General features: G+C 42.7%; 2 protein-coding genes across 2 annotated transcripts; both read right to left on the minus strand.

Moving 5' to 3' along the window:
- Positions 1 to 490: 490 nt before the first annotated feature.
- LOC134626145 (far upstream element-binding protein 2-like) lies at positions 491 to 9,182 on the minus strand. The gene is made up of 18 exons (XM_063471688.1): positions 8,936 to 9,182; positions 8,201 to 8,309; positions 8,055 to 8,114; positions 7,893 to 7,929; positions 7,733 to 7,785; positions 7,585 to 7,656; positions 5,847 to 5,904; positions 5,534 to 5,708; positions 4,926 to 5,024; positions 4,747 to 4,845; positions 4,518 to 4,620; positions 3,639 to 3,760; positions 3,133 to 3,426; positions 2,927 to 3,042; positions 2,735 to 2,823; positions 2,242 to 2,448; positions 1,941 to 2,155; positions 491 to 1,847 (listed from the first exon to the last, which is right to left on the minus strand). Exons 1-18 carry the CDS (start codon positions 9,062 to 9,064, stop codon positions 1,839 to 1,841), a joined length of 2,046 nt encoding a protein of 681 aa, XP_063327758.1. The 5' UTR covers positions 9,065 to 9,182; the 3' UTR covers positions 491 to 1,838.
- A 1,424-nt stretch (positions 9,183 to 10,606) lies between these two features.
- LOC134626730 (GTPase IMAP family member 8-like) lies at positions 10,607 to 14,287 on the minus strand. Its single transcript, XM_063472668.1, has 6 exons — positions 14,257 to 14,287; positions 13,029 to 13,751; positions 11,856 to 12,569; positions 11,660 to 11,781; positions 10,886 to 11,570; positions 10,607 to 10,791 (listed from the first exon to the last, which is right to left on the minus strand). Exons 1-6 carry the CDS (start codon positions 14,285 to 14,287, stop codon positions 10,607 to 10,609), a joined length of 2,460 nt encoding a protein of 819 aa, XP_063328738.1.
- Between the last annotated feature and the right edge of the window lie 2,179 nt (positions 14,288 to 16,466).

Consider the following 16,466-nt stretch of genomic DNA (forward strand, 5'->3'; position numbering starts at 1 on the left):
ATATCACGTCAGGTAAGCTAACAGTGACCCCCAGTGGTGTTTTCCCTCAAGTGCTCTTTTATGGCTGGCAACAGCAGGGCATGTATTATATACTCTGCAGCCACTTCATTAGTTACACCTTGCTAGTACTGGTTTGGAGCCACTGTTGCTTTTTGAGCTGCCTTAATTCAACAAGGCGCTATAAACATTCCTCGCAGATGTTGGTCCATACTGACATGATAGCATCACACAGTTGCTGAAAATCTGTCAGCTGTACATCCATGAATGGACAAACCAAGCTGAACAAACCAAAGTTCATAGTCACTTGAATCACCTTTCTTCTCTGTTCTGATGCTCATTTTGAACTTCAACAGGTATTTTTGGCCACATCTAGATGTCTAAATATGTTGAGTTGCTGGCATGCGATTGTCTGATTAGATATGTGTTAACAAGAAGTTAAACAGGTGTACCTAATGAGTGCATTTGGTCCAAAAGCAACACAGACACGATATTCAAGATTTCAAAGTAGCTGATATATTTATTTCAGATCAGTGCTGCTGGTGGTCGTCTGTTTATAACAATCTCAACACAATCTCAACCCAAAGGCAAGACTCGCAGCTGCCATTCAGAATACAAGAATCATACCTGATACGTCTCTGGAAGTGAAAACCAGCAGCTTTATATTGCTGAATATACAGTTTGTGTATATACAATATATGTTAAAGCAGGACACACTTGGAAGACTAAAGTTCAAACTTTTGCACACAAATAATGACCGTGGAAGGACAATTAAGAAAAAAAAAAGAAAAAAAGGCAGCGTTTGTAAAAAAGCTTTACAAAATAAAGGAAGACAACATGCAACCTGGAGTCTGCACAAACGGCAATGAACTGAGGGATAAATTGCTGTAGGAGAACTCAGCAGTACAATCTACACAAGAATATAACTACACTTTAAAGTCTCCATATGCCGCCATTCTGAGGTGCACTGAAAGCCCTTCTGAACTTTCCAAATGATAAGAAATAACGATGATTGAATCACAGAAAGCTGGCCAAATCTGAAAAGCTATCCCCCACCCAGCCCCATCTTTCCAGTTTAGCCTTTAGTCCACAGTAAGCCGGCCTTTTTTTCTAACCCAAAACTAAAGCTGTCAGGTGGAACAAACAGTTCACGAGATGGGACGTTTCAAGAGGCAAAAAGGTGTTGAGCGGTGCGATTTAAAATGAACAGAGGCAATTAATACATTATTCACATTCGTGCTTCTGAACCTTGCAGCTCGGGGCTTCTTTTCACAATCTGACTGCATAAATCTAACCTGCGCACAGTCACCCAGATATACACGTGTTGAAACCCCCTGCAAGCCTCTGCAGAGGAAGGAAAAAACCAATATGAGAAAATCAAATGAGGCATGTCTCTTCCTGTGTTATACACACACACACACACACGAACACATAACATGATTATAGTCCTAAAAGCTCTGTGCAAGTCAGTTAATACAACACTGGGATATGAAGGTGAGTACTTTAAAATGGGGCTACGGGATGACTGAGATGTGCTGAAAACTCTGTTAATGAAATAAGCGCTCCGGGGCTCCCGTGAGTATTTAAATCTACGCTCAGGCAGCTCTGAGTAGCTCTGTGAAGTTGATCGCATTTAATCAGTCTTTTCCCTCCTGTCAGCAGCGAAGCACAGGAGCATTGGGTTCAGTTCACATTATTATCAAAAAAAGGATCCAGATGTTCACATGTGGGGAAGCGTTTCACTTCTAGTTGCAACGGATACAATATATATGAATAAAGGGATCGATCCTGGCCTAAGACTTCAGAGCCCTCTTCTTTATCCCGTCTTCTGCCACGAACTCTCACTGCATCTAAAATACAGACGTTTGGAGGTGAGATGTGAGACGTGAGGAGGTAGATTAACACACACAAAAACAAGACCTCGACGAGGCCGCTGCACCAACCTGTCCCTGCTGGGGATTGGCCGGTTGGCCGGGGGGCTGCTGTCCTGTTTGTCCGTAGTACGCAGCCTGCTGCCTGTAGTACTCCGCCCAAGCTGCGCTGTAGTCCTGCTGGCCTCCTGTTGTGGATGCTGAACCTCCTCCTCCTCCTCCTCCTGCTGCTGCTGCTGCTCCCGGAGCTGCAGCTGCTGTACCGGGTACAGAGCCACCTGCCTGGGCTGAGAAACAGAAACAGACATGAAAAATTAAACAACAACAACAAAATTACATAAATTACTACCTAACATATGCAACATACTCGTACCCATCTTCTTGTAGTACTCCTCCCAGGCCTTGGTGTAGTCCGGCTGGCCCCCCGGTGTCTGTGCAGCCTGGGTCTGGTCACCTGCAGCTTGGGCACCTCCAGCCTGGTTTGCGGGGTACGGGGCTGGCGCAGCCCCCGATGGCTGCTGGTAGTACTGAGCGTAGTAGGCCGCCCAGGCGGCATTGGGGTCATTGGCTGCTGCCTTGCCTAGAAAAGACGCAGGGTGGAGGGGGTGAGGTCCTCATAGGGTGAGGGTGAGCCCCTGCTACTGGCCTGGAGACCGGGCTTGGAGACCAGGGGGAGGAAACAGAGACAGGGTTAGAGCCAGAGCTGCTACAGATAAAGACACCGCATCTCATCACAACATTTCCATCAGAACTCCTGTTGACCTTCTCAGATTAAAAAAAAAAACAAGTATAGTGAGAAATAACTGCGAGGGCTGAGCAGTAAACACTTAAAATCAGCAGAGGTGGTGAAGCCAGCAGTGACTCACTGGGGTCATGTGGTGGTTGGGGCTGCCACTGCTGGTAGGTGTTGCTCCAGCCCTGCGAGCTGTACTGGGGAGGACCTGGAGGACCACCACTGAGGAAAGAAGAAGCGGTTTCTTATTAAAAAAACTAAAAACCCAACATCTCAGGGTCATCTTCAGTTCTCTGAAATCCGCTTTAAAGCTGCAGCCACTCACTGTGGAGGTCCAGGAGCCCCAGGCGGTCCGGGGTTGTAGGGGTTGGGGTTGTAAGGAACCATTGGCCCAGCAGGACCTGGCCCAGCTGTCCCCGGGCCCACAGGACACAGCGGACCCTGAAACACATCACATGATGACACATGACGAGTGTTCTTCTTGATCAGTAACTTAATAAATAAATAAAGATAATCTAGAATGACAAGCACCTCGATCTTCTCCTCAATGAGCTGCTTGGCGTGGTCGATCTGCTGCGGGGATCCACGAATGATAAAAAGCTTAAAGTTGGGGTCTCCGTTTGGGGGTGGCTGTCGAGAGATTTCCACGAATGCCCCCGTCTGCTGGTTGATGGACTTGACGTTCTCTCCTCCTCTGCCAATCACAAGCCCACACTTTTGGGCAGGAATAGAGAAGGTCATTTCCCCTCCGGGGGGACCCCAACCGCCTTGTCCGCCACCTCGCCCCCTATTGCCTGAAGGCATTCCTGGTGGACCTGGGGGACCCTGTGGACAATTATACCACATTACTTCACATATGCCCAGTACGTCACAGCCTCTGGTGATTTTGCCTCATCCGACTATGTTAAAAACAAAAAACAAAAAAAAAAAACAACTAAGGCTAAGCACTTAATTTATCCAAATATTTATGGACGTTATGATGTGAGGCCTTCATCTATTGATTTATGATGTTTTAGAGTGTGACAGCTGATCCGTACCCCCTGTCCCTCCTCTCTGACCCGGATGCTCTGCAGCAGGTCGTTGATGATCTGAGCCGCGTGCTCGCAGCGTTCAGGCGGACCGCTGATGTGTGCGATCTTATCTGGACCGGTCCCATCATCTGGAAGGGATTTAAAAGTGCATTAAGCTTTTGGGATTAACACTAAATGAAATCAATCAGGTCAGCTTCCAGCACCGGTCAAAGTGAGAATTAACAGCTGTCTGTAAATTAGGATCTCAAAAAAAAGTGCAAAGTGGTAAAAAACAAAAACAAACAAAAAAGACTTTGTGAAACACGCTAAAGGGTCATGCCAGGTGACGTTCTGATGTGACCATTGTTCTTGTAACACTGGATCTATGCAGGGATCCTTCTTTATCTGATTTTCTTTTCAACATACAAGTCAAATCAATAGAAGAAGAAAAGAAGTCAATTTTACCAGCTCTGCACACAACAGCTTACGCAAAAGGCAATCACACTGCCTGAGTAAAAGATTCACCTGATACAAAGGGGCAAAGTACAGCAAATGCACAGGCTGTCAGGCTAGACAGCGAGTTTGTGATGCTTCATTTGTAGGCAAACTTTTACTCCCTCAAAAAATATCACTGCAATGGAGAAACCTGGTAACTATGTGTTTTAGGGCTTGTACTTCCAGGGAATTTGTGCCACCTAAAGACTCTCTGATGGATGGCAGTGTCGGCTGCCAGCATCTGTTCTGGTACTAATAACATTTATATTGATTTTACTAAATCATGTAAAATCTAGCAGAGTTAAAACCTGTGGTGGCAGCTAAATGAGACCAAAACAGAGGAAAGTAGAATGTCAGCAAATGCGAAAGACATATAAATGAAGCCATAACGCTGTCGTCAGAGCGTCCCACCTTGTTTGAACTGTATCCTGACTCCGGCATCATTCTGAATTTTCTTGATCATCTCTCCATTGCGTCCGATGACCACACCCACTGAGTGTCGTGGTACTGGGATCTAATATGACAAAAAAAACCACAAAACAACACATCTATTGGTTCCTCTGTTTGTGATTTGGTTAAAAAAATGTTTTTAAAAACCCTCTGCAGTCACTTCCAGTCTTGCTCTGACACACAAACTTACATCCATGCCGCCTCCCATTCGGGAGCTGAATTCGCTTCTTTCGCTGTAGCCGCCTTGGTCTCTGTCCCTCAGAATCTCCTGCACCATCTCCTGGGCTTGCTGAAAAACCATTAAGGATCAGGAAGCACGGCACTACGTCACATTTACTCTGACACAATAACAGGACTTTAAAGTTATACCTGGACTTTGTATGGATCTCCAATAATGCGCAGAGGCTTGTCAACGTTGGGTCCCTGAGAGGCATCCTGGATTAGGATCATCTTGACCCCTGCACGCTCCTGCATGGAATAACACATAATGAGACATAATTATCAGCCATACGCACTTGAAAGTGTTTACCTACACTGGAGTTGCCTCCACTTGGGCTTTTACTGGCACACTAACAGGCTAAATTCGGCTATTTTATATACAGTGAGCTTAATGTATAAGAATTATACTATCTATTATAAATTAGAAACATTAATGGCTTTAAAACGGATGTTGTGCTCCTTTTTAGTCCCACCCTTGCATGGTGCATGGATTGCTGCTATAAAGCATCAGGCTGACTGCTTTCAGTCTGCAGGAAAGCTCAAGATCTTGCCCTGATCCAGTGTAAGACAAACCCAATTAAAAACCTCACATTCCTGGAGGATTAAATTAACTCAGACCTTTGCTGCTATTTTAATGTGAAAATACTGACTTTAAGAAAAAGGTTCAGATTCGGCCTAATCAACTCACCCAGGATATTTTTTTCTGGTTGGGTCATGCTGACTTCTAAAAATGCTGAAGCAAAAAACATGAAATTTACCTGTAGCTGTTTGATGGTCTCTCCTCCCTTGCCGATGACGAGGCCGGCCTTGCCGGCTGGGATCATCATCTCGTGAACTGCGCCGTTCTGCCCGTTGCTGGAGTCATGATAAGAAGAAAGAGGGGGAGTACCTCTTCCTCGGGAGACTATCTCATTTAGCAGCCTCTTGGCTTTCCTAACCAAGGGAGGAGCTGATTGGTTACTTCATTTAAGAAACACATCACTCTAGTGTTTTTAGAATTAAGCACCAGACCGTTAAAACACTTCCACATAAAACTGCAATGAGTGTATTTGTATGACGTCTAAAACTCACTGTATGGAGTCTTGTGTCCCTGTGAGGGAGACGTTTCTCTCTGGAAGACCTCCACTGTCTGCACAAACAGAAAACGTACATATTTAACAAACTGAGCATAAAAAATAATAATAATCAGAAGAAGTTTACACACATTCATCCTGGGCATGAATGTCATGGTAATTTCAGGCTTTTAATCATTTCTTTGAACTGTTCTTTATCCAGGGTGGTTAGTGACTGCACAGCATACACCTTTAATGACTTAAAAAATAGTTTCAATATTTTTTCAGTTTTCTACAATCCACACAGTCTCAAAAGTATAGATAAAGTTAAATGTCTGTTAGTGAGTTGTACCTTAACTGGATGCTTTTGGTAGTCATCAAAAAACTTCTGGCAAAATTACAGCTGGATATCTGACCACGCTTCCTGGCAGAATTTATAAGAGTTCATTTAAACTTGTTGATTTCTAGCACAGACTCAGATTTTAACCTTAAAGCATTAAGCATACAATAGGGTTGAGATCAGGGCTTTGGGAAGACCATTCCAAAAGTTTAATGTCAGCCTGCTTTTATCTATTCCAAGTCCAGTTTTGATTTGTGTTTAGGATCATGGCCCTGGTGGGACACCCAACTATGTCCGAGTTTCCCTTATCTAGCTGTTGATTTGAGGTGAAGTTGAAGAATTTGGAGGTAGTCCTTCTTCCTCATTATTTCAACGTTGTGCAATGTACCAGTACCACTGGCAGCTAAACAGTCTCAGAGCATGATACTACCACCACCATGCTTGACATTACAGTGTTAGATACAGTGTTCTTAGGTTTACTCCTCCAAAGTAGTAAAGGAGAGGCCTCTTGTGGGAAGTGTGACCATAAAGCTTTTCTCCAGAATGCATTCAGCTTGTCCATGTGTGGAAATTTGAGTAAAGCCTGAAGGCGTCCACTTTGGAGCAGGGACTTCTTTCTTGGTCGGCACCCTCTCAGACTACGTCCACACTAGCCCGGATAGATTTGAAAACGTTGTTTTAGAAAGTCTGCGTTTTTGAGTGTCCACACTGCGACGGGACAGCTCCATTTTCAAATGTATGCGTTTTCGCAAGCGTTTTGAAAACGCTGCGTTTTTCCTTGGGGAAGACGCCATCTCAGTGTGGACGGGAGGCCAAAACGGAGAGAAAACGATGCATTTTCAAATGAAAACGCATTAGTGTGGACGTAGCCTCAGTTCACGATGATGTAAAGCTTGTTTCACTGTGGACAGTGACACTGGTGTTCCAGCACTCTCCATTTTATGGCAGGCTTGAGTCTTGGTGGTTCCTGGGTTGCTCCTAAACATCTTAACCAGTTGCTTTTAAACTGAGGGTGACCGCTGGGGTCTTCTTCAGATCTATGCAAAGTGGTGACATATCTGAAAAACTTTACTTCAGATATTTTTTGTTTGAATCCATGATTGTGATATCTGCAGTTGTTTAGAAATGGCTCCAAGAGACTCTCCCACCTTGTGTAAATCTACAATTCTCCATCTTAGATCTTCACTAAATGCCTTTCAGTGAAGAACAGCATTAAGTGAGTGTATGTAAAGGTTTGACCCCATGTGGATTAGAGAAAATCCAAAATAAACCCAAACTTGTACACTAAATTCTTGTTTTATAAAGTAATTAAAGATGCATGCTGTACAATCATTTCACCCTGAAAAAAGAAAAGCCCAAATTACACTGACATTCACGCCCAGGTTGAGTATCTGTAGACGACGAGTGGAACCAGTACCTGGAGCTATCTGAACCTTGCAACCCGACTCTTGCTGAATCTTATTGATCTGTTCACCTCCACGGCCAATAACTGAAGAGAGAAGGTGGGGTTTAAAAAAAAAGTGTGGTATAGAGTACGTGTTAAAATAAAGCTGGGCTACACTCACTGAGTCCCACCATACTGTCTGGAACACTGTACTCCTCTGTGGTGGAGGTGGGTCTGATGTCATGAGTACAGGAGGGATACAAAGGTGGGGGAAAAGCAATAAATCAGACAATAGCAAAGTCAGATTAATACACAGTCACCTGAGAGGTACGAGATCTCACCTTTGCTGTGCAAGAGCAGCTAGCTGTGCACCAATAGCTGAATGAGAAAACAAGGCAGGAGAGAGGTTTAGGATTACCAATGGACTAATGTGGAGGATGCAGACACCCACTGTTGACTGTAGGTCACAAATAACAATGCATGCAACAGTAAGATGAACTCACATAGCGCTTTGGCTGACTCCAAGTCACTCTGAGCAGCCAGCTTCTTAGTCTCTGGCTCATCTGTCAGAGGAGGAAATGAAATGAATGTTCATAAGAGACCTGGAACTAAAATAATCACAAAGCCAGTGAAATAAAGGTGCAGTCACCAGTATTTGTGTCCTCCAGCTGTCGTTTCTGCGCAGTGAAGGGAAAACTATCCGAAGCAGTGCTGTTGTTCACAGGAGGACCTGCGTCGCCCCCGATCTTAGCTGCGATCTGAAACACAAGCAGAAGATTTGCCAGATAGTTCACTGTAGTACAGCAGATCTACAGTATTACTGCTTTTTAATGATTTTTACACATTTTTCTGATTTCCCCCCGAGCTCCCACCTTGAGGTTAACCCACCCCACCCACGGAAATCCTGGGAACGCCTCTGGCAAGACTGTAGTTAATTTTATGGATCAGATCCACCATTACATTAAGATAAATAGAGTATTTTTTAAATGAGCTATGTGATGAATACTGATGTCTTTTCTGTTATTTGGCCTTGAGGCTGCAGCACACACCTGAATTATCCTGAAAAACCTTTATATCAACTACTAACATTCATAATGTAGCTCAGCGAAGAGGAAGAAGCTGGCAGTGAAGTGAAACGAGGTAATAATATTCTCTGAAGGTTTTCAGTGTTGTCACACTGGATATTTGGTGGGACGCTGAAACTGTCCGGCCTCAGTGACAGTTAAAGCTAACGCTGACATGTGATGGATGAAGCGGCAGAGGTGTGCCTGACTGTAGACACATTCACCATGAAGTGTTTGAATGTAAAATATGAACCTGGTCTCAGGCGTGTCCGCCTTCATACATGCTAACTTCTTAGCTGTCTGTCTCATCCCTGCCTCACCTGCCGGGCCCGCTGCACCGCGTCCGCAAACGCATCCTTCTTGGCGCCCCCCGCTCCGTTCCCCACAGCCGCCTGTCCGGGCAGAGGAGCCCCGGGGACGGGCGGAGGTACCGCGTTGTACTCCGACATGGTATCCAGAAAAGACCGAAGAGGAGAGAGAAGCAGAAAGCCGGGATCACAGCTACGCAGGAGTGGGATGGGAAGTCAAGAAAGTGACGGCGCCGGTTGGAGACACGACGGAGGCCGGGGAGGATCATTCGCAATTTTATTGTTGTTTTGGTGGTAGCTGATTTATTATCATAGAAAACATGATCAAAGCTCATATGCAGGATGTAAAAGAGACTTTTTATTTTTTTTAAATAGTTGAGCTTGAGCGATTTAACAGCCTATCCAAAGCCCAATAACTTATGTTTTTAAAATAGATGTTGTATTATGAACAAAAAAATATAAAAAGGACAAGTAACCGAACTTTAATTGTGGTGGGATACAGGTGCAATATAGCAGAAATGACGTGATTAAAACACAAGGAACTACTTTGGTCCAGCACTACAGTAAACATGGTTTAGGTATTTTCGACCTCCGTCCCAAGTTACTTACATCTTCCCAGTAAAATTACTCTTGCTTAAAAAATATAAAACTGCAGTCGACCTTTCAAGTCTGTTTTCTGAGTAAAGTTTGAGCCAAATCATGAAACACTTGAAATGCAATTATCGTAATAAACTCAGCAACCATTTCAGATTTTTTAAAATCAGCTGTGATTCTTATGGTGCACTTCTATGAAATGTGATCTAATATCAGCTGTACTTGTACTCAAGGTTTCTAGTATCTGAGAGACTTGGGCTACATGTATCTCGGGGATCTTATGGACTTTGAATCAACACTGGGACAAATATTTTGTCATGTATTCAAGTAACTGTGAGTGGAGCTGTGGAACACGGAAGATTTCTTTGATGGCTTGTCGATTTCTAACATATCAATGACACCGTAAATTTGTAGTTTTTAAAAAAATAATAATAATAAATACATTGTATTAGTTGCATCTTTAAAATATGTTTATCAAAATGTGTAATTCTAATGATTATTTAAACATAATTTTATGCAGTAAAATATATGGAAATTAAATTAGGGCATTAACAGATGGAACTAAGTTTTTACACTGCAGCATTTTGCTGTAATTTCTTTTCTTAGAGTGAAAGTACTGGGTTGCAAAATTATTACAATAACTTACAATAAAGGTGAAAATTAGGATGCAGTAAATCTGAATTACTATAACTTAGTGTCAAAATCCTCTGAAATGTCTTACAGTCTACATTTCAAAGTTGTTGTTTTTTATCACAAGCAAAATACAGAAAACAGTCAAACATAAAATCTTTATTGAATTCTTAACGCTGAACCATTTAATGTAGAACCAGGAGCAAATCTAAGGTTTGGGCTAGGGTGGTATCAGCCGTTTTGACAATGAGAATCTGATAACTATATTAAAACCAACTGAAGGTTGCATAGCTTATTACATAAAAAAAATAACCCATTTTTAAAAATCAGGATCTACTCTTAGTACCTCTGTTTCAATCCCGTTTTTTTAGTTTCCTTAGCAAAAGTTCCTGCATTTGAGTTTTTATAGAGTTTTTCTTCTAATGAATAACTATCTTGTCCTTTGTGGGAACTTGCTGGTTAATCATTTTCATCAGGCAGAGGACTTTCATCCACGTGACTGGCTGAGGCGCTCATGCTGCCAATCCCCGAGGTGACATCAGAGTTTCCAGCTCTGGTCTTCAGCCATTCAGACACTTTGGCACGTGATGCCTGTCTCCAAAGATCTGACAGTTTCCCAAACTCGGAGGGAGCATCTCCACTCACTGAAATAAAAATTGAAAGCTATTTGATATCATACACACACGTGAAAATATGAAACAAATTCAGAGTTTTCTCTAATTAATTAAATCAACTCACTGCTTGGAATGAAAACTCCATCCAAGCTGGCTCCTCGCTTCACAAATGGTTGTCTTGGTTCATCTAGTTCATTTGCAACAGCTCTCAACATTCGGTCTATCAGCTCTTGCTCCCTGCTGTTCCACTCTTCTTCTGTCAGCACAGACTGTCTTGATCGCCAGGGCAGTTTGTGTTTTTTCCCTTGTTTGCTTTCAGCAGTGAAGCATTGTTGCTTGTTCCTTGTAATCATGTCAGTGATTTTTTGGAAGAGCCGTTTAACAGGAAAATTATTACCAAAACCATGGCAGCTGAGGACATGGTATCTGTACCCACACTTTTCCACCAGCCACTGGAGGCTTTTTCCCTCTCCTGCAATGTGCTCCTCAATGAGTCTGTCATTCAGCCAGTCTCCCCAGGTGAACAACACCATGCAATGTCTCCACACTCTCTCTCCAAAGGGCATCAAAAGCTCAACCAGTGCTTTGTGGTCTTCCTCTGTGAATGCTTTGGAAATGGGAACAACCAAGAGAAAAACATGAGGGCCTGGAGCGCACATGGAGACGCTGCGGAGAACTTCTTCTTTTAGCCAGACAGGAGCCGTCGTGTCTGCAGGCCAGCCTGGAGTCTCAACGACAGCAACATTTATTCTACCTAAATTTCCTTCATGCTTTACACACTTTTCTGTTCTTCTCCGGTCCTCGAATTCCTGCATAGAAACAAAGATCCAAACATTATTTAATGATCATGACAAGCCTGATAAATTACACGTGAACCTCGGGCATTATATTGGGGTACCTTCTTCACCCAAACTCTCTCAAATATCTCTTCAAAAAGGATGTTGTTTCCTGCCATACTCTTCCCAGATTCCTCTCTGCCAAGCAGTACAATCCTCAGGTCAGTGATTGTCAGCCTCTCTCCTGTAAAAAAGTAAAGTTTAAACTGAAATACTGACTAAAATAATGCCATAATTATTTGATCATTTCTTCATTACCTTCAAATAACTTTCCCAGTATTCTTGATTGTCTTTCAGTGGTCTTTCTGATCCTTCTAGCTAATTTTCCTTCAGCCTCTTTTCTGGCCTCCAGCTGTGCTTCACGATCCGGGTCAACTTTATAATGTGCGTCTTCATTTCCTGCCCACATCTCTTCAATCTTCTCCAGGAGATCTTGTACCTGCATCTCATCATTATGCTTCATGTTGTCCAGGACGTGGTACCTGTTCCCACACTTCTTCATCAGCCACTGCAGACCTTCCTCACTCTCTATACGTTCTTCCACAGTCTTCACTCCCAGCCAATCACCTCTAGTGAACAGAACAATGGTGTGCTTCCAGACATCATCCCTAAACAGACTCATGTGCTCCTGGACTGCTCTGTGGTAGGATGTATTAAATGCAGCTGTCAGGCCTACCACGAGGAGCACTGCGTGGGGTCCTGGAGTGCACATGTACACACTGTTCTCTATTTCATGTTTATCTGTCTCAGAGGTGTCCTGAAGGGTGTGGTTATAGAACCAGCCAGGAGAATCCACCACTGCGAGTGTCCTTTCTCCCAGAATGCTGTGATTAATTTCACAGGACATCGTTGTTCTTCTGTGATGAACAGCAAAAGCCTTTTTCCTCAGAATGGTGTTTCCAGCCGAGCTCTTGGCTGACCACTGAGCACCAACCATCACTAGTCTTAAATGTGCTGGTGGGGTTTTACCACCTGCAAAATCAGAAGGTAAACTAATCAGGAATATAGTTCCATGCATCAAATTACATTTGATGGTTAGATAATGATGTGTGTCACATAGTTTATCAAGAGAGCTCCCCTTACTGCGAAAGCCATATTTGGCTGTGAGACATTACATCTACAAGGCAAATGGTTGTAGTTCATCTACAGTTTACAGTTACAGCACAATTTTATGTTCATCATGTGGTCACTGAATATGATCATCAACATCTTAGTATAAGTACAAATATTTTCTTTGACATTTTACTTTGGAGCTTTATTAGCATTATTTATGTTAAAGAAATAGTTTTAAAAAACTCTGCGATTCTGTGTTTGACCACAAACATCATACTGAAAAAGAAGCCAAGCTGGATTCACCCATTTATTTCAAATTTATCCTCTTCTTTCTATCATGGTGAGTATCTTGTAAAATGTGAGGTCTTTCTGACTCACCTTCAATTAGTGCTCTGAGTTTCCTTCTGTGTGTCTGCACCTCATCAAACCTCTTAGATGCTCTGTCACTTATTGCTTTCATTTCCTCCCTCAGAGCGTTTCCATGAGCACGATCAATGGGATAATGACGGCCTCCATTTGCAGCAACCATTGCCTCGATTTTCTCAAAAAGTGCTTCGACTTGACTGCCATCCTCCCTGTTACTCACACAGAGGACATGTTTTCTGTTTCCACATTGCTCAAGAATCCACTGCATTTCTGACCACTCACTGATTGTAGTTTCTACATTTTTTTCATCCCATGGATCTTCAGCAGTGAACAGTACGATGGTGTGATTCAACACATCCTTGTGGAAAAGTTTCAGGTGCTCTTTTAAAGATGATACGAAAATCTGGGGCAAAAAAAAGCTATGATGAAAGACCAGAAGAAAGGCGTGAGGTCCTGGAGGACACAGATGGACGCTGTTCTGGATTTCTATCTGATCCAGCTTTGGGGTGTTTTCTAGGGGATAGTGCCACCACCAGCCTGGAGTATCCACCACAGTGACCCGTCTGCCATGCACCTCCTGCTGCCCCGCCACACTCTGGGCAGTTCTTCTGCTGGTGTCAAAAACATTTTGACCCAGTATGATGTTACCGCTCAGACTCTTATTACTGGGCTCTCCTGTTAATTCTCTGCCACCTATCAGCACGATCCTCAACTCTGGAGAGTCGTGACTGTGCCCTGCAACCGAGATACAGCACTGTTTACAAACGAGTGGTATATAACTTTAAAAGTGTAATTTTCGTTAGCAATCACAAAATTATTCCTAACAATTGGAAAAAGAAAGATCATTATATTCTGCACGAATTTTGTAGAGACATGGACGTGCCCTTAAACACAAACAGGAAGTGTCACATAAACAGTCATCAGATCATGTTTCCATCAGACAGCTCAGTGTGATATGGATCGGTAGAACATTTCATCCTGTCTATTTGCATTTGCCGTTTTATCCTTAAATTCATAGCCAAACTATAATAAGAGGTTTAGGCACAACTACTATAGTTACATCTCTCTATGCAGCTTTGCTGACATAGATTTGTTGTGTGTGATCACACTGAGAGATACCACACTCTAAACAGTCGTTCTTTATTTAACACAGCTGGTTAGTAAAGAGTTGATCAACAAATAATCAACAAGTAGCAAAAATCAAACGTATATTCTGTTACAATGAGATAAGATGACTCACCGAGGCTAGAAACAGCATGTTTATCAGCCATTGTTTTAAACAAAGCTATTTCTGCTTCCAGTGATGACTGAAGTGACAACTACACAAATAGGAACTCTTCACAAAATAAGGTGTGGCATGTACTTTGAACTGTTGTCTCTTTTTTTACTCCTGGCTGCAGTCAGGTGCATAATTTGTTGAACTGTTTAGGGATTGCAGACACTAACTGATAAGTAGTTTCATTGCTGGGTAATGCTCATTCCCTTGTTATTTCATGACAAAAACGGGGCGATCGTGGCTCAAAAGTTGGCAGTTTGTCTTGTAATCGGAAGGTTGCCGGTTCGAGCCCCGGCTTTGACAGTCTCGGTCGTTGTGCCTTTGGGCAGGACACTTCACCCGTTGCCTACTGGTGGTGGTCAGAGGGCCCGGTGGCGCCAGTGTCTGGCAGCCTCGCCTCTGTCAGTGCGCCCCAGGGCAGCTGTGGCTACAATGTCCCATCACCAATGGGTGAATGACTGCTATGCAAATACAGGCCATTTACCATTCCATAATTCAAATTAAGCAGATGAACAATCTGAAGATGATTCCTGTGACATAAATGACAGACCCAACCACATAGCTCGTACATTTTACACTTTTCTTTATTTCGGTTGTCGTGTCCAAAGCTCACAGCCGCAGCCTTTCAGCTGCATCCTACACACCACAACAACCCCAACCTCAGGTCCCGGCACGTTTAATACAGGGGAGGCATGATGAGCTGATGGAGCTCCGGTGTGTCAACCTCCCCTGTGGCTGTGCCATGAAGCATGCCCGTCACAGTTCCAAATGATGACGTTGTATTCAGTAGATTTTGGCCGAAACTGTCAATATGAGCTGCAAAGAGATGTTCATGCAAGTCAAGAAAGCTATCATTAGGCTGAAAAATAGAAATAAAAATATCAGAGAGGCAGCTGAGGCTGCACTTGCCTGGGAATGCACTGCCCAGCTCACTGATCCTAAAAGGCCCGAAAGACGACAGACAACAACTTAAAGTGCAATCACAAGGGTCTCAAGGTTTACAATCAAGAGATGCCTTCATGAAATTACAGAAGGTTTACAAAGCTGGGTATATTTAATAACAGGGAGGGTAGATTAGACTTCACCGGAAAACATCTAAAAGAGATGCACAGTTCTGGAAAAATTATTTGAACAGATTAAACCAAGATGAACTTGTACGAGAATGAGGACACTTCACTGCTGATTGGATAATGATCCAAAGCCTACTGCAAAACAAATCTAAGAGTTTCTCTGAGAAACTGAACATTCCTAATTGGTCAAGTCAGTCACCTGATCTCAACACAACAGGGCAAATTTTTCAGTTGCTGAAAACAAAACTGAAAACAGATAGAGACCCACAAACAAGCGGTTAGGGTGGCTGCAGGAAAAGTCTGGCAGAGCACCTCAAGGGAGGAAAAACTGCATTTAGTGATGTCACTGAATGCAAAGGATTTTAATTCAATTTTTAAAAAAAACAAAACAAAACAAAAAAAAACCCTCTATTTAAATTATATTAGCTTGTCCAAATACTTTGAGCCTCTGAACACCAGACTATCTTTAATAATGTTTGTAATTCCTAAACAGTATATGTTAAACCCCCTGTGGTTTTATACAAAGACTTTGTACCACTCAATGAAGAAAACATCTTTGGTTTCTAAAAAGTTTTGGAAAGTGAGTATTTACCTGTCAGCAGAGGTGACAAATAATGAAGTACAAATACATCATTACTGTACTTAAATACAATATTCTGGTATCTGTAGTACTTATTTTTCTGAAACCTTTTACTTTTACTCAATTTTTACACAAATATCTGAACTTTCTACTCTTTACACTTTCAAAACAGGCTTGTTACTTAACACATTTGGAGAAGTATTATTTCCCAGCACTGTGGGCCTTCAAACCAATAGATATGGGACTAACAAAATGGAACAAAGATATATAAAGACCATCCTACTGGTGTATCCATCACCAGTGCTTATTGCATACAAAGCAATGAAGGAGGCAAAAAGGTAGTTTATGCATAATGTTTAGCTACACTCAGTGGTTGAAGTGTGTTTGCAGTACTTCTACTTCACTACATTAAGCTAGCCCTACAGAAGAGGAGCGAGTATAAAGGGAGTAAGTAAGTTTTTTGTTTGTTCTTTTTTTAATGGCAGATAATTTCAAATGCAGTGTTTATGTAAGCTCAACAAATA

This window comes from Pelmatolapia mariae, linkage group LG4, assembly GCF_036321145.2.
Source record: "Pelmatolapia mariae isolate MD_Pm_ZW linkage group LG4, Pm_UMD_F_2, whole genome shotgun sequence".
NCBI lineage: Eukaryota > Metazoa > Chordata > Actinopteri > Cichliformes > Cichlidae > Pelmatolapia > Pelmatolapia mariae.

Bases quoted from the DNA above. Each gene is read 5' to 3' on its own strand.
- LOC134626145 (XM_063471688.1), bottom strand. From the start codon at position 9,064: ATGTCGGAGTACAACGCGGTACCTCCGCCCGTCCCCGGGGCTCCTCTG. The intron at 4,846-4,925 runs GTATAACTTTAA...ATGGTTTTTCAG, and splicing joins GAGATCCATACAAAGTCCAG to CAAGCCCAGGAGATGGTGCA. The intron at 2,156-2,241 runs GTACGAGTATGT...TCTGTTTCTCAG, and splicing joins GGAGTACTACAAGAAGATGG to CCCAGGCAGGTGGCTCTGTA.
- LOC134626730 (XM_063472668.1), bottom strand. From the start codon at position 14,287: ATGGCTGATAAACATGCTGTTTCTAGCCTCG. The intron at 11,571-11,659 runs GTACCCCAATAT...GTTTCTATGCAG, and splicing joins AGAGAGTTTGGGTGAAGAAG to GAATTCGAGGACCGGAGAAG. The intron at 10,792-10,885 runs GTGAGTTGATTT...TTTTTATTTCAG, and splicing joins TGGAGTTTTCATTCCAAGCA to TGAGTGGAGATGCTCCCTCC.